This window comes from Bolinopsis microptera, chromosome 2, assembly GCF_026151205.1.
Source record: "Bolinopsis microptera isolate Bmic1 chromosome 2, MBARI_Bmic_1.0, whole genome shotgun sequence".
NCBI lineage: Eukaryota > Metazoa > Ctenophora > Tentaculata > Lobata > Bolinopsidae > Bolinopsis > Bolinopsis microptera.
In genome coordinates, this window is record NC_087073.1 from 15997740 (window position 1) to 16019996 (window position 22257).

Below are 22257 nucleotides of genomic sequence, written 5' to 3' on the forward strand. Positions count from 1 at the left end.
CTCGAATAGTAATTCTGCTGCCCATTATGAAATCCTTACTATATATAAAGCGAGACGATATATATGGACACGTTCATTTGAGTTTGAGGATATTGGTAAACAAAAATAATAGCGTTTTCGACGATAGTGGATTAATTTTAACATCTATTAACCTAGCACGTTCAGAAGTTCTGAAAATTAGCCACGTAACCCATAATCCCATATGCACTGCTCAGAAAGAAAATCTATTGTTGTTAGGCACTATAACGTTTCAAATGTCACATTTTGTATGACTTAGTTAACTGCAGTTGTCTAATTATCATTCCTTGGTCTGAAATATAGTAGATTAGGTCAATCTAACAATTATGATGCAACATTGGTTAAAGGGCACGGATCGAACAGTTACAAGGCAATATTTGGGTAACTTTGTCACACTCAGAATACATCCCTCTATTCTAATGTGAGGTGTCCTCAAAACCCTTTTAACTCATTATTTGATGGTTGATCTACCAACCATAGCCCTAAAATATGTTGTTTTGAATAGTTAGCTAATACAGGCACTTGGTTATTGGGAAATGAGGTTAATTCTGTCACAATATATGGAATTTTAAATTTTGGGCGAATTATTTATATCTGATTTTGGTTTGAAAGGCGGGAAAACTTTATATGATGACAATGTAGTTGATGAAAGTTAAGATAAGTTGATGTTTACATTGTCACAAAAAATGATACGAAATCGTAAATAGGTTTAAAATAATGATTATAAAATGAAATAGTCTCCTATAATTACTCTTATAATAACTGATGTGACAAAATAAACATGTCTTGCCCCTATTTTGAAGATCTATATATTCTATAACTCTATTAGAATTCAACATTCTTTCAGAAAAAATTGGTAAAATTATATTGTCCAGAACATCAGAGCTCAAGTTTAACAATTTTAGGTTAAATTTGTCAAAGTCACTAAAAATGTGACAAAATTAACTTTTCCCGCCCCAATAATTTCAAGATAGTGTGTAAAAATTAGCATAGGTGATAGGCTGCTTTATTACCTATATAAATCAATCCAAACTACAACATAATATATGTTAATGTGATGACGATTACCTAACTCTAATAATAACTGATGTGACAAAGTAAACATGTCTTGCCTCTATTTTGAAGATCTATAACTCTATTAGAATTCAAGATTCTTTCAGAAACGATTGGTAGAATATTGTCCAGAACATCAGAGCTAAAGTTTAACAATTTTAGATTAATTTGTCAAAGACACTGAAAATTTGACAAAATTTACTTCCCTGCCCCAACAATATCAAGATAGTGTGTAAAATTGGAATAGGATGCTTTATTGCCTATATTAATCGATCCAAACTACGAAAAAGATCTGTTAATCTGATGACGATTACCTAACTCTTATAATAACTGATGTGCCAAAGTAAACATGTCTTGCCCCTATTATGAAGAACTATACCTATATTAGAATACTATGTAACTTTATCATCAAAAAAATTTCGATATACTAGTTATTTTGCCAGCAAGGAGCTAACAGAGTTATAATAATTTTGTTGACGAAATTACCCTATTTTTGACCATGTTGCGGTAGTTTAATTGTGACACTGTTAACATATTACCGCCCGATATTGATTTATGTCACTGGTGCATGGTACTAGCAGTGTTGTTTGATCCATAGTAAGTAAAATAAGGGGTTTAAGCTGGTATATCATTATTTGTTAAATTTCACACATGTTCAGATATCATCAAGATTATGTGACAAAGTAAACTTGTTTATGCCTTGTGTGTTTTAATTCCTTACGACTATATGATATAATAACAATTCCTAGCACTTCCAGGCCATCAAATAAACCTACACTATTCAGCATTGCTTACCAGGGTGCCCTAAACATTCTTCACATATTTTCTTAAATGTGTGACAGAATAAACCTGAGTGCACCTAAACCATCTAACAAAAAAAGCCGGCAAATATGTAGGTAATGGTCATATTATGTACCCATCCAATCAACTGGACATTCAAAAATTTGGTCAAAAACGGCAGCAAGGGGTCCATATTTACTCCGTCACATGTTTATAGTGTGACGATGCAACCATTTCCGTGCCGGCCGTATTTAAGCGATATCTTATCACCTGATTAAGATATCGTTATGTGACAAAGTTAGCCTAGAAGATGAGACGATTATCCTAACCATCAAGGGTTTGTGTAATTTTATAGTGTGACAAAGTCAACTACACTGTGCTTTTTAATAGGGTCACTTATATTTACCAATATCCTCAAACTCAAATGAACTTGTCCATATATATCCGAACCATTTTACTGACACCACGGCATCAACTTTAACACAACTTTCCGCAAAAACCGTGAATGATATACAACTTAAACTTTTTTGACTGGTTCAAATTAGGTAATTATCCAATTAACTGATTCTCTGACGTGACAATTTTAGCAGCAAACGTTTTGTCATTGATCATATTTATATGATCAATGACTGCAGATAGAAGGCTGCAGATTCACCAAGAGTGTTTATAAACACTTTTGGTGAATCTGCAGCCTTCTACGATATTCACAACTAAATATATTCGACAAACAAGAACTGAGATTAGCAGTTAAATATTTGATGAAGCGTTCAAGTTATAGGAATGTGCTGTCAATACCGAGCAATGGATTCCCAAAAGTTGCTACTTTTGGGAATCCATCGGTTCAATTTTAGAAAGAAGCATTACTAAAAGGATACTCCCATCGACCATAGAGTTTTCTAAGGCTTGATTGTTGCAAGATAACCATTAAGTTAGGGCATACACGTGGAAAATATTGGAAAAGTTGGTCAGCCATAAGCGTCATCTAGTGACACTCAACAATTTGAAAAATCTTTTGTAAGCTGGTTTAAGTCAGAATTGTCTGTACTAAAATGAAAATTTGGATCCCTGAATCTTATGTCGTAAGATTATCGCGAGCCGCCACGCACCCTTAGAAATAAGCTAAGAAAAATTCTTCAACGTGAATATTTTACTTATCAGACGGAGCTGAGATTAATAGTTAAATATTTCATTAAGCAACGAGCAGTTCAAGTTATAGGAATTTGCTGTCAGGTTTGAAGCCTTTTTGTTTTTGTCCCAAGGGGTCGTTCACATATTACGTTTATTCCAAATGCTTACGGTTGATTACTTCAAACTTCAAAGGTAGATCTGATGGGTACCACCAGTTCAAGTACTAAAGCATGTTTTTTTCGCAAAAAGGGCATACATCCTTTTTGCTTATATGATATCGACGACAACTCGAAAAATTAGAATTTAAGGGTATAATATGATGCTTCATAAGTTGTAGATATTTATGGCCATTGCAAACAGTTTGCACCTAGTCTCTGTTACCTTAAATTTATCTAAATTTATAACCAACCTATATTTATTTTCTCCAAATTAACTAATATGTAGCTTAAGGCCAATAAATTTGGTTCACAATAAATGTTGGTAACCATAATTTGAGTCACAAATTTTGCAAATTTTTAGTCTACAACGATTTTAGTCACATTTTTCGACTTTTCGAGACCATTTTCCATCCATTAATTTGATTTTTCCATTATTTAGCTAGTTTTTCCCGATTTTGCGCATAAAGTCATACTTTAAAATTTAACGTCAGGCATGTTTATTAAATGGTTTGTTGCAATAAAGAAATAAAACAAATCATTTGTATAATAAAATGCCATCTAATCTATCAATTCGGTAATGAGAACCCGTCTGACAATTACATTATATTAAATATAAACAATGTAAGCTCAATATTATTCATGTCATATAATATGCTCTACTGAAATTTTGGTCTGCTTTTAAACTAGTCGCCAAAAAATTTAGTCTCAATAAATGGTTTAAAACAATTTTAGTAAACATTTTGACTAAATTTATGATAGACTAAATTTGTCGTTCTTAAGGTAAGCCAAAAATCAAATTTTTGCTAATAGTTCGAAAAGTAGGTGTTTTAGGTCATATATTTCTTCCTAAGTTGTATATAATTGTGATATTTGCAGTCTGAGCACTTTCAAACCATCATTCGCCTGCCATAATATGATCAATGCAGTCATTTTGTAACCCCTGTTGGGCTCTTGAGCTTCCTAATGGCATAAATATATTTGAAAAGTTTGGTTGTTAACACCTGATGAAAATGTGCTCTACACCTTTAAATAGAATCAACTGACGATTTTTCCGTGTTAAAACTTTTTTGGAGCATATTAGTTATTTTGGCCCAGTTTCAAAAACCCAAATCACGTGATAATTTTTCGGGCGAGTGAAATAATATGAACACAAATTAACATGAGTTTCATTAGAGCATTAAATCGCGGTGTGCGTCATTACAGGATGCCATTTTACTATGGAGGCTTCAAATAAGTTAAATTTTACTTGAATAACGAATTTAAGGATATGGTATGTATTCAGTATTAGGTAATAGTTATTTTAATGTGGGTATAGTTGTAGGTATATGCTCCTATAAAATCACTAGATTGGGCATATAATGCGTTCACAAAATAAAAACCATTACTACCCATGCAATTAGTGCTACCAAAATATAAATTTTGATAACTGCACCACTAATCAACTAATCGTCAATTTCCGTATACTATGAAATGCATGCAATATTCCCAAAAATAATTGAACTCTTGTCCATGCCATGTATTCATTGGCAGTTGGTGCAAATACCAATCTTCTCTCCAAATGTGATTATCTTGATCGTGTGTTATTGACGTGAAATTCGGGAACAGAAATCTTCTTGAAAATCTATAAATAGAATGTAAAACATTCTTCAGGGCGGTCAGTAGACTACCTTGTGAGTTGTAGTATGTAGTCATCCGTGCCAATAATCAAAATATTGATTGTAATGCTGAGCACTTTTACTATTATATTACTGACACTGTCAACACTACTATGTAACAAATAATTCGGTCCCACTATTAAGCATTCGCTAAGGATTTTCTCTTGGGCCCTGAGAATCTGGAAGTAGGATCATTCTATGTGTTTTTTCTATGCTGATTCCGAAACAACCCCATGACATAGGGTTAAAACGCTTCCCTGAGGAGTTATGAGTAAAAAAACTGGTTTGGTCACCTGTGACCTGATAGCCTAGTAAACAATATATTTAATGTTGCCATGGGGTGGCTAGTCACCATTCATCACTAGTTTTACTGCCTCTTTATATTTTATATAATATATTATATTATAGGTAACATGTGCTTAATAACTTTAAGTTTAATTGATTACCATTTATACGTTTACCTGCATTAAGAAACAAGTCTGGTTATGCAACTGAAAATATGCGATTAATGCTTCATTTTAAATAAAGTTCATTTGTCACCTATTGAAATTCTTTGTCGGGTTGAACAACTTTATTTTAAATCTAAAGCATCGAAACCATGGAAACCTTACCCTACCTACTACCTTGAGAGAGGCCCCTTCAAAGGACTAACTTCGTCAGGTATTTTGCCCTCAGTCAGGTATTTTGCCCTCAATGTTTCCCATGATACTGGCAAACCAGGCAGGCTTGATCGGTAGTAGTAGCTGAGCAGTACTTTTCCAAACAACTTGGGTAAAATGGTCCGTCGATTCCCAGCCAATATCATCATCTTTACTAAGTGTGAATTAAAAAAATAAAAGTTTGCTACCCACTACCCAGTGGTATAGGAATAGTTTTCTTCTTGGGGGGGCAAAATCTTAAAGTTTTTATAATGTAGTACGCGTTGTGCGCCACAGCCGGAATTTCAAAAATTTCATGTCATTCGTTGTTATTGAGAAAAGTTTGATATGCAGCCCTTATACAATTTTGTGCAGTAAGGAGTCCGGGCAAAACATTCAGTGTCGAACATTCCTGTAAAAAAGTTGAAGGTTGTGGCAGGATGGCCGAAAGATGCATCAAGTCAAAATTTTATTGGCAAAATAGTAGTAATATAATTGTAATGCTTTTGGACACGAAGGGAAACACATAATGTAAGGCTTGAAATCTTCGTAAAAGTACATCATTAGAGCCTCAAATTATTTGTTATATAGTAGTGTTGAAAGAATTAAAATATATAATAATAATATAATTGTGTACAGTTTGCCGAGGCAAAGATTTTTGAGCATTTGCTCGTGCAAAAGGCCTAGAAGCAATTTGGCAATAGAGATCATTTTCAAACACAGTTTCAAGGCCGGTTTAAATAATGCCATTTTATGCATACTAGGGCCTGCCAGTAGTTCATGTGAAATGAGTCTAAAAGGAACGAGAAAAGGAACACACATTGTAGTCTATTGGGAAAACTTTCAGCGGATTTGCTATCAGGATGAAAATCTGGCAATGAGAAATGATAAATCCAGCAAGATTTTGTTGTGCCTCGGGGAAGACAATGAAAACAATGAAACCATGGAATAATTTATTTTCAATACCGTTATGAATCTTGACCCTTGTTGTTATATTATGACTATTAATATAATTTATTATTTACATTGATGCAAAATATGGTGATAATATGTTATTATTAATACATTATATATAATTAATATAATGTAATTAATACATGATTAATATAATTTTAATGGACATAGCATATTATGGTACTATAGTCGTCGTTACGTTCCATCTAACCAAAGCTTACCGACCATTCTGATAATCCTATGAGTACGCCGGAAACCATATGCTAGTCAGATTGCTGGGTTACTGTACTTAGAAAAACAAAAAACAATGAAACCTTTTAGGGGAGTAAATTATTACAAATATTAATATTGATTACATTACTACACATATTACTATACATCTCTATTTCAGATTTCTATATTCGACTTCATCCTGTTCACCCCATTCTGGGTCTACCTACATGACGGAATAATAGACAACCCTTTCAGAGAAATCGTAAGTTTCTCAATCTGTGTTTGTAATAATTATATAAGTACATACTACATAATTGTAATAATCATTGATTACTAAGACTTTCATAAAGCCCTGACAATTAGTACTCCTGAATCGTTCGTTTGAAAATTTTTAACCATATTCCCATGGATCCAAACTGAAATGTTTGGTCGTAATTTTAGTAATTTTAATTTTGGTTATTGATTGCAATAATTAAATTTAAAATGCCCTGGATCATGGATTGTGGCTCAGAGGATCCTCAGCAGCTACGTTTAGAGAATTACTCTTATCAAACATGGATTAGCAATGACAAAATGTTGACGCATGATTGATAATTATTGAAAATCTACCTGGAATAAATAGCACTAAAATTAAACGTTCAACTGTCAAAAGTCTGTTTCACGTCATCTAATTCTACAGAGTCATCACTGATGGAAGCAATTCCTACGAAGTATCACATTCCAATATAACAGAATGATATTTTTCATCTCCTTTTGTGTTGAATATTGTTGGATATACTGGTGGTTGCTGCCAGATCTGTTTATACTTTTCATCTGATGGTTGGTCCACAATCCACACAGTAGTTAAACGGGTTGTATTCAGGCGGTACTTTTACGGCTAGGAACTTAAAGCATGAGGTACTCTATCTCGACTCTATAAACAAGCGCAAGATGTCTTGAATTTACCGCCTCCCCCTGTTTCTATCATCTTACAAGAGCAGGTGTTGTAGTGACAGTCTGACTCACTGGTGGAACCTTCGCTAGACGTCTTTACACCTGGACACGTGTTACAACCTGAAATACAAAGTGTTAATAGCAGGACTCCTCTGTGAACGCATTATTAAATCTTATTTCCAAATAATCTTTCATTGCGAATATTTTTAAATTGTGAAGTGATCCTTTTTCCATTTAATTCAATTATATCAATGTCGATAAGGGCATTAAGGTTGACTTGAATGGAAGAGTTGAGTGTGATGAGAAGGTAGGGTGGTTGAAACTGACCATTTGTTCCACTGTCAGCATTGTCCCCTCCGGCCATCCAGTGGGAAGTGGGACAAGTTTCACACCCCTCCTCCGTGTAGTAGCTCCCTCCCGGACACGACCCTGTTACAAGAGTATTCTTAAGGCTTCAACAGCTTGTAAAGCATGTGTATTCATGAATTCCCCTCTTTATACCAGCAAGATCAGTACTGAAGTCAGAACTTAATGAACATGTAGAATCTCTGACCCTAAGACACTGTTCCTTCTAAAACTACAAATCAAAATTAGAACTGTTACCTGATCTGAGCCTGCACTCAGGGACATCCCCCTCCTCAAGACTGGCCACTTTGCACATGACAGTCTCGTAGCTATCCATACATATCTCACACGTGATACTGTTCTGACCAATGAGTTCGTAGCCGTTGTTTATACAGGTTACCGTTATAGTGTTCTCCCCTCCAGAAGTCAGGATAGCATTCGGTACCTGGTAATGATGATACCTTCAGTTAGAGCTTTAGAGGTTCTGTACTATTATCCATTGTATTAATGTGATCCTTGATGTATGGAAACCATCAGAAGATCTTAAGGGGCCGGGGCCGGGGGCCGGGGGGGTCTTAATCAAAATTCTCTCGAAATTTACTTTTTAAATGTTTCTGATAGAGGGGAGTGATATCTATTAGCTGCTTTTGGTCCCATGGAAAAATATTGTTCCTAGCCAAAATTATCGCCGGTCAAAGGTCAGCGCTTATGTGTAATTGTATTGCGCTAGCGATTTTCAATCGCGCGCCCTGAAAATCGAGTCTTAAAATCTATCTTCTCCTACATTTTTTGAGCAATCACCCTGAAACTTCCAGGATATGTTTTAGGGATCATTTAGAAGAGATCTGTCGAGCCGAATTTTATGATGGGCTTCAGAAAATTTTTTATTCGATTTTCAAAATCTTGGACTTCATTTTTTGACGATTTTTCCAGGTCCAACATTTTCAAAATCGAATAAAAAATGTTTGGATGCCTATCTTAAAATTCGGCTCGACAGATCTCTTCTAAATAATCCCTAGAACATATCCTGAAAGTTTCAGGGTGATTGCTCAAAAAATGTAGAAGATAGATTTTTAGACTCGATTTTCAGGGCGCGCGATTGAAAATCGCTGGCGCAATACAATTACACATAAGCACTGACCTTTGAGTGACTTTGACCGGCGACAATTTTGGCTAGGAACAATATTTTTCCATGGGACCAAAAGCAGCTAATAGATATCACTCCCCTCTATCAGAAACAACTAAAAAGTCAATTTCGAGAGAATTTTGATGAAGACCCCCCCCCCCCCCCCCCCCCGGCCCCCTTAAATCTGAATAATTACTTCTTAGCGTTATCTGCTGATAATAATTCTACATAGGCATGGAAATATTCAGTATTCACCTTGAGCTCGTTGCACGTGTTGCATTCAGGGGCATCATTGTTAAAACTAGTCCCAGTACAAGTCAAAGTAGAAGACCCCTCTATTACAAACCCAGAGGAACAGGACACGGTGATGACCTGGCCTGATGTGGCTGGCTGACTAGCCCCCGTTATCTCTGCGTTATCTACCGTTATGACGGGACATGCAGGCAGGGTACAGGTCGGGGTATCCACGTTAAATGTTGTACTTTGGCAGATCAGCTCGGTATCCCCCTTTATCAGGTAACCGTTGTTGCAAGTAACTGTGATTGTAACCCCGTGATTAACCGGCTGGCTTGGGGTTATTTCTCCGTTATCTACAGTGATAGGGGAACATTGCTGGATCTGACATGTTGGCAAAGTTCCAAAATCCGTCCCGTCACAAGTCAACTCGCTGTTTCCACTTATAGTGTAACCATTGTTACAGGTAACAGTTATTGTTTGTCCTGAACTGGCTGGCTGTGTTGCACCTGTTATCTGAGTGTTATCTACTGTTACAGTAGTACAAGTGCTAGCAGACACAGGGTTGCAAGTTGGAGAAGAGCCGCTGAAACTAGTTCCAGAACAAGTCAGGGTCGCGGAACCTGATATCTCAAACCCTTGGTTACAAGTGATGGTGATATCTGTCCCTGAGTTTACTGGCTGTGTTGGTGTTATTGAGCCGTTATCCACCGTTATTGCTGTGCACTGCTGCTGTTGACATATTGGCATAGTTCCAAAATCCGTCCCATCACAAGTAAGCTCACCATTCCCACTACTCAGACTGTATCCATTGTTACAGGTGATGGTGATAGTGACATCAAAGTTTACCGGTTGAGATGGAGTTATCTGCGCATTGTCTATTGTCACAGTAGCACACTGTTGGATGTCGCATGTTGGCAAAGTTCCAAAATCCGTCCCGTCACAAGTCAACTCGTTGTTTCCACTTATAGTGTAACCATTGTTACAGGTAACAGTTATTGTTTGTCCTGAACTGGTTGGCTGTGTTGCACCTGTTATCTGAGCGTTATCTACCGTTATTGCCGTGCACTGTACTTGTGACGGTGCTGAATCTGAAAAAAAAGTATCTAGTCATACAATATACATAAGTGTAATAGTCCTCGCTGCTCTATGTTATTTTAAGTTCTTATACCTCTCGCACCAAACTTGCTCACCAAAACCCCTAAACTCCTTCTATATCGAGGGGTGAATAGTTTAACATAGTTCCCGTACCTGAGCAGCCACCCTCCTCTGTACAGCTACAAGTAGGTAGATCCTGGTCCCACACCCCCGCATTACAGGTCATAGTATTGGCTCCCTCCAGGGTGTAACCAGAGTTACATGTTGCTGTGGCTATTGTACCGTATGTTCGGGCGGTGTTGTCGAATGTTATCGCTCCGTTATCTACTGCCGTGCTGATATCCCAGCAGGTAGCTGAAAATGTGGATTAATTTTAGTTCTTAGGTCATGGTCTCTGATCTTTAAAATTTTAACCGGGCAGTACTGCAGGAGTCCTCCTGTTATATTTCTCACTAAAAATTTGTTGCATCCCTCCCTACTAGATATTTGGTGGAGGGGTTTTACTGCATCCCCCCCCCCTACTAGATATTTGGTGGAGGGGTTTCACTGACTTGCTCTGCTGCACATCCCTCTTGCTACATAAGTTAGCGAGTTCTTGAAGGTCCAAACACCGCTGTTTTTGTTCACCATTCCATACTTGCCGCCAGTGAAACTTGACGATGTGAAGTTGACGTAGTTAACTGGTGTGTAGTTATCTACCCAGTTGTACTGTTCGTCTTTTAAAGGGTCCCTGGGGTTTGATATTGTGTTGTTGTCTTTATTTGATTAAATTAACTGGCAGATTCACGCCTGTTTTTCGGATTGTCAACCTTAAGAAAGTGAATATTATAAGAAATGACTCACTCTATACCGATCCATATGAAATTGAACTTATCATTGCTCTTTACACCCGGAACCAGAGCTTCAACCTTCTCCACAACCTGGCGGGGTAAATGCCTACATATCCAGTCAATTTGTATTTTGCTATCATAGTAACTGATAATATAAGGTTCTATTTTACCTCCTGGTTATGTTTCTGGGTAGGGATAACAGCCAGGTCCCAACCCGTACCCATAGCTTGACAGGATGCCTGACAGTCACCTTTAGTCCCCAACTTGGCGTCCAGACAAAACTCGTACTCAAAATCTGTCGAGATGTAGGCATCAACTGCTGATATTTCCTTAAACTGGAACTATTCAAAAGGTTGCAAGAAAGTGGGTGGTCCTTGTAAAAGGAGCACTGCTCCCCACAATAAGACACATTAATGTACCTCTTCTGGTGATGGCGGTCATGTAGTATGCCTCATTCCAGTAATTGCAAGAATCCAGATTTCCGTCTCGTGCCAGGTTGATATAACCATAATCACCCCAGTCCGTTCCGTAGCTGTAAAGAGTTAAACAGTTAAGTAAGGTGTGCAGATGCAGTAGGTGTGTGAAGATTGCTCACGTTGTAAAACTAGTCACACTTGCAACTCTTGTCATACTTGTAAAACTTGTGGACCCTACCTGTTCTTGACTCGAATGGTAGTAGGGGTGTAACCTACAAGCAACATAGCATGAAGGAGGGGCTCACTTGCACAGAGACTGTCTGACCAGGTTCCTGCAGGACCGACAAGTTTACAAATGGTTTTCAATAAACCGGTTATTAGATTGTTGCAATATTCTATCACTATCAGACAATATAGGACGCATCAGCCTGATCGTGATTTCAGTCGCTGAGACACAAACGCCAGAAAATCTTACTATTTTACCTCCGGAGTAGGAGAAAATCTTACTATTTTACCTCCGGAGTAGGAGAAAATCTTACTATTTTACCTCCGGAGTAGGAGAAAATCTTACTATTTTACCTCCGGAGTAGGAGAAAATGTTGTTGCTGATGTAAACTCCGATAGATACTGGTGAGACATTGAGGGCGGCGAGAACACTGGCCTCGTTATTTCCTGCCGGATACCAGTCCGTAAACCATATCTTGGTCATGCGGTTATTGGTCCCAGTTTCAATATCAGAAGTGTAGGTACATGGTTCATCTGAAAGTTATTTCGAACTGAGTTTTTAAATGATCTATGAAGTTATCAGGTAAGAGTAACATAAATGTTTGTTAGTTTTAAATCTTGATGCAGTTGATATCGACAAAAAGACACATTTTAGGCACATATCACGTACAATCAGCAGTGTAGGGGTGATCAGAGGCGTATAACATGAACTGTCTGAACTTGGTCATCTTGTACCCATCATTAGTTGTTCCTCCTGCGCATCCAGAGTAGGAGAACGTGCAGTCTACAAAGTACTGCTCAGAGAACTTAGCGAACTCTCCTGTCAGCTTCTTGTACAGTGCTTCTATTGTACACGTCTGGAAACAGTCGTGAAATGTGGTTTTTCAGGGGTTTGTGAAGCAGATAGAAAGTTACGACTTTGAATAAATTGTTACTTTATTTAAACTGTTGAAGTTCAGAGCGCTAAACATAGAGTTCTGGTATTACACGCCTTTAAATTTGATATTATTTAATGTAATAGAGTAAATAGTAAGATGAACCCATGATTTCTGCTTGAGGCACACCGTGTTTGAACTCACATTGGGAAAGCTCCAGCAGGACCCGCAGGAGGCCTGTTCTCCTGGCGTGTGTAATCCAACAGTTTTCTCCCAATAATCGAAAGTAGTTTCAGTTGATCGCTTTGAAATGTGGTGTTGTGGTGGTGAAGATAAGGTTGTCTTTGGTATGATATCAGTTATATTCAGTCCCAAATTGTAAGGTGCTGTCCGTGTTGCGTACTCTTCATCGTTCTGGTGTTTAGTTAATAGTTATTGTTTGCAGGTTGCACTTCTGATACAAATATCCGTTATTCAAATTAACCGTTATATCAAAGTCAATCGATTTTGCTCAATACACTTAAATTTAAGTTAATTAAACCTTCTCCTTCGTTATCATAAGCATATTTGATAAGTTAATAAGTAATAATTGTTCTGCATCGAAAATATATTGTCATTCATATGCTTGTAGACGCACAAGGACAGTCAGTCTGTTTAAACTTTCCAACATCACTCCCTCTGTATTTTCATCTACAGTCGTTTTAGATGATATGAATCTTCCCCAACGCTGACTTAGTGAAAATGGTGGGGTTAGCTAATAATTGATTGCCATGAGAAGTTTTCTAACGAAGAATTAAAGACTATCAACCATAAAATCAGTTCTATAGCGTTCTTAACCAATTACCAAATTTTAGGAAACTGTAGAAATAATTCGTACAATCATAAGCTTTCATTAACCTTCTGTCAGCATCATTGATCGGTCTGATTCCCCATCTGTTGAGAGTGTTCTGAAAAAGTTTATTTGCTTCTATTGTAACTTCTGTAGAATACAGTGATTGCAGTACCATGGTGAGAAGCAGCAAGAAACGAATCCTCATTTTTCATCGAGGTACACTGATTCAGGGAAGACCTACGAGATTGGATTTATGCTCATTTATCTTTTCCTTCTTTCTATTTAGTTTTTCACAACAAACTTGATCAAGGTGTAAAATGTTAACATGTATTTCATTTTTTGGATTAGGATGCAAAAATAATGACTACGGAAACATGAGCAACAAAACGGAACAGCTAAGCAGCAACAAACAAAACCTTCGCATTTTCAGTGTTAGTCACATACATATTACCCGTAATAGTACTACCCTTCTTTGATAAAGCAACAATAGCTGTTTTATTTGGTGACTTTAATGGTAGGGCTTGCTTGATAGTAGCACACAGTTGGGCTGTGCTTGTTATCGGAAAGCTTGTAAAGTCCCACGATTAAACAGAATGTATGAAGTTTGAACTTAATCAGTCCGTGATATTATGATATTTGTCCATGATATCAAAATATAACATGCATGATGAGCTGATACATATAATGAATACTATATACTACTATAAAACAATTATTAATAAAGATAAAAAAGATATTTTGCGCCTCCTAGTACCTCAGCAATCAGCTCGCTTTGCACGTTTTAAATTATCAATTTGTGCTCCGAGTGACGAATCTACTAAATTTTAAAACGAGTGAGACTACTTCAGCTATCATGAGACAAAAAAGAAAAACGCTGGGATATTTTCAACCAAATCAGCAAAAACCCGCCTAAATCGATAATTAAATTACAAACGATCTGTTAAAAAGGATAATACTATATTTCCATTCCGAAAAGATTTCGAAATTTCGTTAAAATCCAAAAATTGGATCGATCTCGGAGTTTTAAAATTCTGCTTCAATGTAATCAGACCTTTCTGCATCAACACTCTGACAACTAAACTACGTCACAAATATTTCTTACTGTCACAACTCAGAGTTGTTCGGTAGAATTGCCATTACCAACAGACTGTTTACTAGACTGGACTAAGGAACTATGATTATATATACCTACTGCTTTCCCTTGACAACCCCCATGATACTCATACAAGCATCCATAAAATCCCTTACAGAACGGCTCCAGTGTGTCTATAAACGTGGTATCTGAGTGACGTAGTCACGAGGTACTGTCACGTGGTATGACCCGTGATAGTTCTTAGCCATTTAGAGGGCTGATACACCCTGGTGTATCAGTGTTTTTTTTACTTCCTTGCACTTTTTTACTTCCTTCCACGCTTCAACCTGGAGCTCGCCTGTCATTGATACTTATGAAAATACAGTACGTTTATAACGGAGGTCACATGAACAACACCAAGCATCCATTGATATGTTAAGAAATCGCCACGTGATACGTGATGTCATGCACGCTACCTGTCAGGCCTCTCATTGGACAATGAACACTTTTGAAGGTGTGAAAAATCAGTTTTTCGGTATTTTCGACCTCTTAGTTAACTCCAAATTTCAAATTTTTGGTCGTAAACGGTAAGTATCACCGTGAACCTGAGCCGTGCTGTAAGTAAATTATAAAACTGCTGACAAAACTCGTGCCTTCGGCTCTCGTTAGGTCAGCAGTTCTATAACTAACCATATAATCATATTATAAACATGATCCATGGGCCAGCATTTTAAAATTGCTGTATCATACGTAATGTCAGCAAACGTCACTGCCTAACTGTCCTGATTAAATCTATCCATCATTTTAAGATTGTGGATATTATCACAGTTCATAGGCGAACACTGCATAGCTTCGAACGTCATTGGACATCATCGACTTTTATTTGTACAGTCCTAATGTGTACGTTGAAACCTTTAGACGTTGAGTGCTCTGTAATCATGGTCTGGCTAAATAGTGACAAAAAGTAATGTAAATTGGTCAAATCAATATTATAAGAATTTGAAAGCAACAAGAATAAGATTTTTTGACAAATTTATAATTTGATTTGATTCCTAAGTTTCGAAGTCCGAAGATCTACTGTTCAACTTTATAGACAGAAAACGTACTTCGTAGTTAATATATTCGAAGTAAAGCAGAATATTCTGGTAAAAACAAAAGACAAGTAACAAAGGTGAACAATGTACGTAAGGTTTTACTTTCACAATAAAATTATCGTAACAATTATATATAGTTTAGACGGATATACTTTTATCTAGTTTAGCAATTGTTTCACTAACAGTAATAGCTGAGAACAAACACGGTCACGTTTTAACATACACTATTAACGAAATGTTTGCATATCATAATTTCGTTCCGTGTCAGATATTCACACTCCGTAAAAACGCTGCTGATCGAACGGTTAGAGTTGATAGACATAAAACAGTGTATACTGTATAGCAATACTGCTTCAACCATTACCAAATTATATCTTCGGTCCTTTCGTAAAACTGTTTAAATCATTAAACTGTTAAATCATCACATTTATGGAAATATGATCAAATTAATATAAATTAAAAAGTACCTAACAGGATTCAAACTGATAGTAATCAGTAATGGTAATGCCGCTGCTTAATCTAGTTGCGAAAGTATCACGAATTCAAAACACAAACAAGTATTAATGACAAATGATTAGTAATAACTGAACACCCCATAACTACTATTACTGGTCACTAATTACCTTAATTTGTATGCACTGTTAAAACAGACTGAAACCAGACACTGATTTTGACATTTAGACAGAATAAACAGAACTTTTCCTAACGATCTGACTACCGAAGTGTTTATGATACGGACTACAGTCAATATTACTGGTAAATTTTCCTCCAATTAAATTAGGTTACAGTACAGGTCCATATCATTCTCCCAGAATAGTTTCAAGTTTGTTCATGTAATTTGTCCATTTGCAATCAATCACCTCAACAATCTTTACAGTTTTTTACAATCATCCCAAAGTTTATTTCCGAGCCTAACTGTTGCCATTTTCCAAATCAAGTGAATTGGCAAAATGTTCAGTAAAATTTCGACCTAACCGTAAACCTATATAGTTTCCAGCTGATAACTAACGTCTCGTCTCCAGGAGAGAGAAGTGGTGTCGCCAGTTCACCGAAAGTGGGGTGTGTCGGTGCTGTGGTTGCCGGAGAACCATCAAAACGCTCGAGAACCTCGTGCTAGTCCTGCCTCTGGGTGTGGCAGTGAACGTTCAACTCCTCCAGTCTACATTGAGGATCCAAGTAAGTCATCATTCGTATAAACCATTTAAGCATTTACCAATGATTACCTTTTTGACAATGGAATTCAACCAAATGCTGGAGATGTAAATAAGATATTTGCCGTGTGACAGTATTGTACTTAAAATATTACTAGTAATTTCCCATGTGACCCTCACTATCCAATCTCTCAGAGATGAGAACGGTGCAAGGTGAGCCGGACTATTCTGATGAGGAGGATGACGATACGGAGGGTATCGTAAACAGCGATGATGAGGACTGATAACCATGGCAACTACCGGCAGAAGATGCAGAATGCATCCTGTTTATATAACAGATAGTCACGTGTTCTAGCAGATAGTCACGTGCTCTAGCATGAGGAATTGATACTAATTTCTGGGTCTATTTGTACTATTGTAATCGGATTTTGGGAACCGAAAACCTTCATAAGCTGATATTGACATTGTTGTTATGGCTTAATTCAAATTGTGGTATGAAAAGATGTATTTCATATGAGAAAGAAAACGTCAGATTAAAACATCATTAAATATGAAAGGGGAGTTTTTAAATTTTGGTCGTTGAAAATTGAACTGATTTGGTTTACTTTTAATCTCCAATATTCTGTTAACAATATCCTCATAGTGTTCACTATCAACTATACCAAGGCAAATAATCGTATATTTGGAGCGGTGCTCATGTTTCAGCGACTGCATAGCGACTGCATAGCGACTGCATAGCGACTAGACTGCATAGCACGCTTAATTAAATAGTTTGCGATTTGACATACAATTATACAATATGTTCGCGAACATGATTATAGTGTACCGGTACGCTTGTTGGCGTTACTTGTATGCGCGGGTTTTTTTGGGTTACTTCGCAAGGTTAGGCTTCGCTCTTCAGAATATTATTTTTACATGTTCAATGTTGCAACAATTAATCAGCTCTGGAAGATTTATGTCAAATCTAATTAATAGTTATAACATTGAATAAACTGTACTTTTGTTTCATTTACATTATAATTAAGCTTGTATCACATCGTGACGGTCGTTTCACTATAGTGAGAGTTTGAACGATACAGGGGTGTAGAGTTTGAACGATACAGGGGGAGCCGCGCACTCGTGCGTGGCGGGTCATACAACGTATGACAATATTAAGCATTCAGTTTGTACTTGTAGCGCGATGCGTTACTTTGCCGCGCCACGCACAAAGAGAAGAATTGTTTGATGCGCGGCCGGCTCAGTCTAGTAGTACATCGCGCTACAAAATACAGCTCAAAGCAACGTCTTAAATTTTGCCCTAATTTAATTTTTATCACTTATACCAACTCCGATTATAATATCCACCAAGCTTTTCGGACAATTTTTAAAGTCCTATTGGAAGGTCTTTCGCAGATCGAACGATCTTATTCTTATTCCAGGAATTACTGGTCATACGTTGTATGACCCGCTGCACATGCACACGAGTGCGCCGCGCGGCTCTCCAGTATCGTAGAAACATCATGCACATGCATTGCATTATAAACAATTAACAATTAAGTGAAACGATAATGGGGGTCACGGCGTGATATAAGGAATTACCTGGGGCCGGGACCTCAGACTATTTTGTCATTATATATAGTTGTGTTTGTATCACGTCGTGACCCCATCGTCGTTTCACTATAGAGTTTCTACGATACAGGCGGGTCATACAACGTATGACAACAGACGGGTATATATATAAAACTAAAATGTAAGTATGAACCACAGAATAATCGTTTAATATCATAAAAGAGCAATACAATGGCAGTCTGAACTAATATAATAGCACACCAGTTCACAGTTAGACCTAGGCAAAATTGAAAGAATTGCAAAAAAGAAATTTACATTAGAAGTCGGAAACCACATACGGCAATAACTAAATTATATTACCAATTACTGTTGGATGAATTTGTATCATGTTGCGACCCCCACGGTCGTTTCACTATGGTCCTTTATCGTCCTGACGATACAGGGGGAGCCGCGCACTTCGTGCGCGGCGGGTCATACAACGTATGACAAGGATGAATCGAGGATTCAGAGGTAGTCATGACACTCGCATCGCTTTGTAGCGCGATGCGTTACTAGACTGTGCCGCGCCGTGCACTCAATTATGCTTCTCGCTAGATCGGTTCACATATCCATGTGTATACGCGTACTGCGTGACGCGCTTGTTTCACAAGTTCTTTGCCGCCTACGGCGGTCGCGCGCTACTGCAAGCGAGAGGGCTCTGGTTAGAGCAACTAGATCGGCGAAATGCGCTATACTGTGCCTCGCCGAGCTGAGATGAATTGACATGTCGTCAATTAAGCATCGCTCGATTTTACCACCCAATAATTAAATATGATAATCTAACTCACAACTCAGCGCGGCTCTTGTAGCGTATACGTCACTTTTGTAGCGGGATGCCGCACCGAGCTGCGATGAATTGACATCGTCAATTAAACGCGATGTCACTTCTTTCCAATTGATGAGCAGCAGTTTCTTTGCACTATAGTCCTCGCCTCCTGTGGTGTGTTACCTGGGGAATAGAGATTCGGCGGAATAACAGGCTGAGCGCGGCCCAGTAAGTGGAGTGTGGCCGGGAGGCGGGCGCGCGCCACTGCAAGCGCAAGGGTTACCTGGGGACCCCAGGCTATTATGTTCATAAACATTATATAATATGAATAAAGATTTGGCGGAATGACAGGCTGAGCGCGGCCCAGTAAGCGCAAGGGCTCTGGATAGAGGCAAAGCGAGCCTGTGCACTGTGGTCTCCAGGTAAATTGTTGATTGTATCACGTCTGACGTAGTGACCCTCATTGTCATTTCATTTAATGAAAGCCATGATATAGATACAGCCGCACATTCGTGCGCGGTGTGCATACAACGTGAGGCAACTAGTTTATAGTAGAGGCTCTTACGGGCAAAAATACGTGTATTCTGCTAAGAGTTTAGAGACCTAACCGCTAATTAGACACAATAGTATGATGAAGGATCGATAATATGTTAAGAAGTATAAATTTGGCTTTATTAGTCACATGCTATACCAATGCGCGTTTTAAACTTTGGCAGTATATTATTCTAAGGCAAATAGAGTAATCATAATCATATTTTGTCAGCAATAAGATCACATTATTTTCTATTTGGTGTGAAAATATGAGCTAGAACGGACATAATCTCGCTGAGTTATAGCTGTTTGAAATTTATGATGAACGCATGGGTGCCAATTGATAACAACTAAATGCTTTTGCGCGTCTAAAATTTGGCAAAAACGCTTGCGGAGTGACAATATTCAAACTTCGATAAAGTATATGATGTGGGTACTTCTCAGAAAGGAAAAATTTAGGCAAACACGATGTGACTATTTTTGGGTTGATTTAATACAACTGCAAAAAATTATTCAAACTTCAAGCAAAAAAGTCAAAATTTTTACCACTTTTTTGGATTTTTACCTGCGCTAAAATAGAGGGATTTGTTTTATTTTTATACCATCTTGTGCGGCTGTCTTTTAGCTATCTTTGTGCAAATTTTGCCGACATGCCAACAAAATTAACTTGCTCAAAATATCAAAAAACATGGTTTTTTGGCCTTTTTTTGGCCCAAAAATCGGGTTTTTGCGATTTTGACCGCACTAACTCAGTCCAATCATCTTGAAACTACTTTTAAACGATTCTACGGTCAAAAATACGTCTAGTAAGGTGTATCTGGGGTCCCTAGCGTATCATGCAGACAATGCCCGTAAGAGCCTCTACTATTAGGGTAACTTAAATTTCAGTTTTAATTACATACAGCATACATCGCGATCGAGTCTAGTTGTTGCTTTGCAGATTGCATACTGTACCTACTTGTTTAAAGATTCCGTTGCGGGTTGCCAAAATTTGAAAGTTCAAATATTTTAGACCACACCGTACCCATTCAATATTAAAACATTTATATTTTATTTTGTGAACATTGCTAGCTCTATCCAAAGCCCTTGCGCTTAAGCAGTGGCGCTCGCCAGCCTCCCGCGTGCAAAACAAAAGCGCATGCAGTGGCGCGAAAGCACATGATTAGGTGAATTAACTGTGAACATGCTCGACGCCTAATTTTGCAGAGACGGTAAATTATCAAATCATGCGCATAAATATTCCATCTGATCTAAAAATATGATGTGAAACGGATTAGAAATGACAAAGTTATCATGCATTTTTTGTATCTTATTAGCAAAATTGATTGTGTGACACTAACTGTGACACGCGCGCACGACATTTTAATTGGGCAGCCTCACAACGATTAAATTCTCACAATGTTTATAACGGGGTGGTCAACGGGGTTACCTTATACGTATTGAATAAACTCCTTATTATATACTTTGTATTTCGAAGCTACAACTCTAATTTTTTCGGGACATGATTAAATAAATATGTTAAAAAGTTCGTAGAGGGCTTAATATCCGTATAAATTTAAATTTTGGGAGGTTTTAACAACTAATATTTTTATTTAATTGCCCTTTTCTGTAATCCTAAACATTTTTTTCCGTAAATTATTTTTTCTGTAAATTTAAAAATTTGTTTTTTTTTGTTTTTGGTCTGCACTCTCCGATCCTGTATCACCCTGGATTCTTCTCGACGTATCTTTGTAAAAGGTATATACCTTCTAGTCAATCTTTTGCTACTCCAAGTCCCCTAAGATATCTGATCTAAAGTTCGTGCTAGTTATATATATATATGAAATATATTTTTGTCTGCTTTAATTGATACTAAATAAAATTGTTGTTTTCTTGAAATTGTTGTTTTCTTGTTTTGATGAAGGATCAAATTTGATATTTTACGATTCTGAATCATTCTTCATATATTATATGTTTTGTTGTTATTTTTGTCGTTATTTCGCTATTATGTTATATTTTGTTGATATTTGTTTTGATTTATTATTATTTATTCTTTTGTGTTCAGTAATGGCGTTCAGTAATGTTTTATTAGGTTTCGTAAATTTTGTTTTCGTATTCATTTTTATTCAGGATGATACTTTGATTGAAATATTGAAATAAATTTTCGTGCACATACAGAATGAATGGTTTATAATTTAATATATATGTAGACCAAGCTCTGTGCACGGGATGCTTCCTGGAAGAATCCCGTTCTTTTAGCGGGGCACCCTACCTAAAGCCAAATTGAGATATGATAATCATATTCCTAGAGAAATAATCAGAAATCGAATACCAATCAAATAATATGATATATAGGAGTAGTAACCATATTTACTATGCAAAATGCCCCAACCACATAGTGTAAATTTATATAAAATTCAAATTCCATATCATCACTAAACCTCAATAGTCAATATAATAGCCCAAGCATAATTAAATAACTTCTTATATACCTTACTGTCATACTACAAATTAATTGAACATTTGAAATCTGTTAACCAGAGAATAAATTTCTAAACCTAATGCA

At 37.1% G+C, this 22257-nt stretch overlaps 2 protein-coding genes across 6 annotated transcripts in view; one reads left to right on the forward strand and one right to left on the reverse strand.

Moving 5' to 3' along the window:
* LOC134811421 (uncharacterized) overlaps positions 1-17868 on the forward strand; it is a 102415-nt gene extending 84547 nt beyond the window's left edge. For 2 of the 5 annotated variants that reach the window (XM_063818221.1, XM_063818224.1), the window contains exons 18-20: positions 6776-6859; positions 16700-16853; positions 17024-17868. In XM_063818221.1, coding sequence (XP_063674291.1) covers positions 6776-6859; positions 16700-16853; positions 17024-17112 — 327 coding nt within the window. In that variant the 3' untranslated portion in view covers positions 17113-17868. The remainder of the gene's footprint in view (positions 1-6775; positions 6860-16699; positions 16854-17023) is intronic. The other 3 variants (XM_063818219.1, XM_063818220.1, XM_063818223.1) reach the window with 2 other exon arrangements.
* Positions 6704-13799, reverse strand: LOC134811420 (uncharacterized). The gene is made up of 15 exons (XM_063818218.1): positions 13577-13799; positions 13317-13410; positions 12884-13093; positions 12475-12661; positions 12159-12338; positions 11818-11911; positions 11583-11695; positions 11334-11458; positions 11177-11253; positions 10885-11063; positions 10487-10687; positions 9257-10326; positions 8134-8320; positions 7858-7959; positions 6704-7650 (listed from the first exon to the last, which is right to left on the reverse strand). Exons 1-15 carry the CDS (start codon positions 13714-13716, stop codon positions 7511-7513), a joined length of 3099 nt encoding a protein of 1032 aa, XP_063674288.1. The 5' UTR covers positions 13717-13799; the 3' UTR covers positions 6704-7510.
* Positions 17869-22257: the final 4389 nt, after the last annotated feature.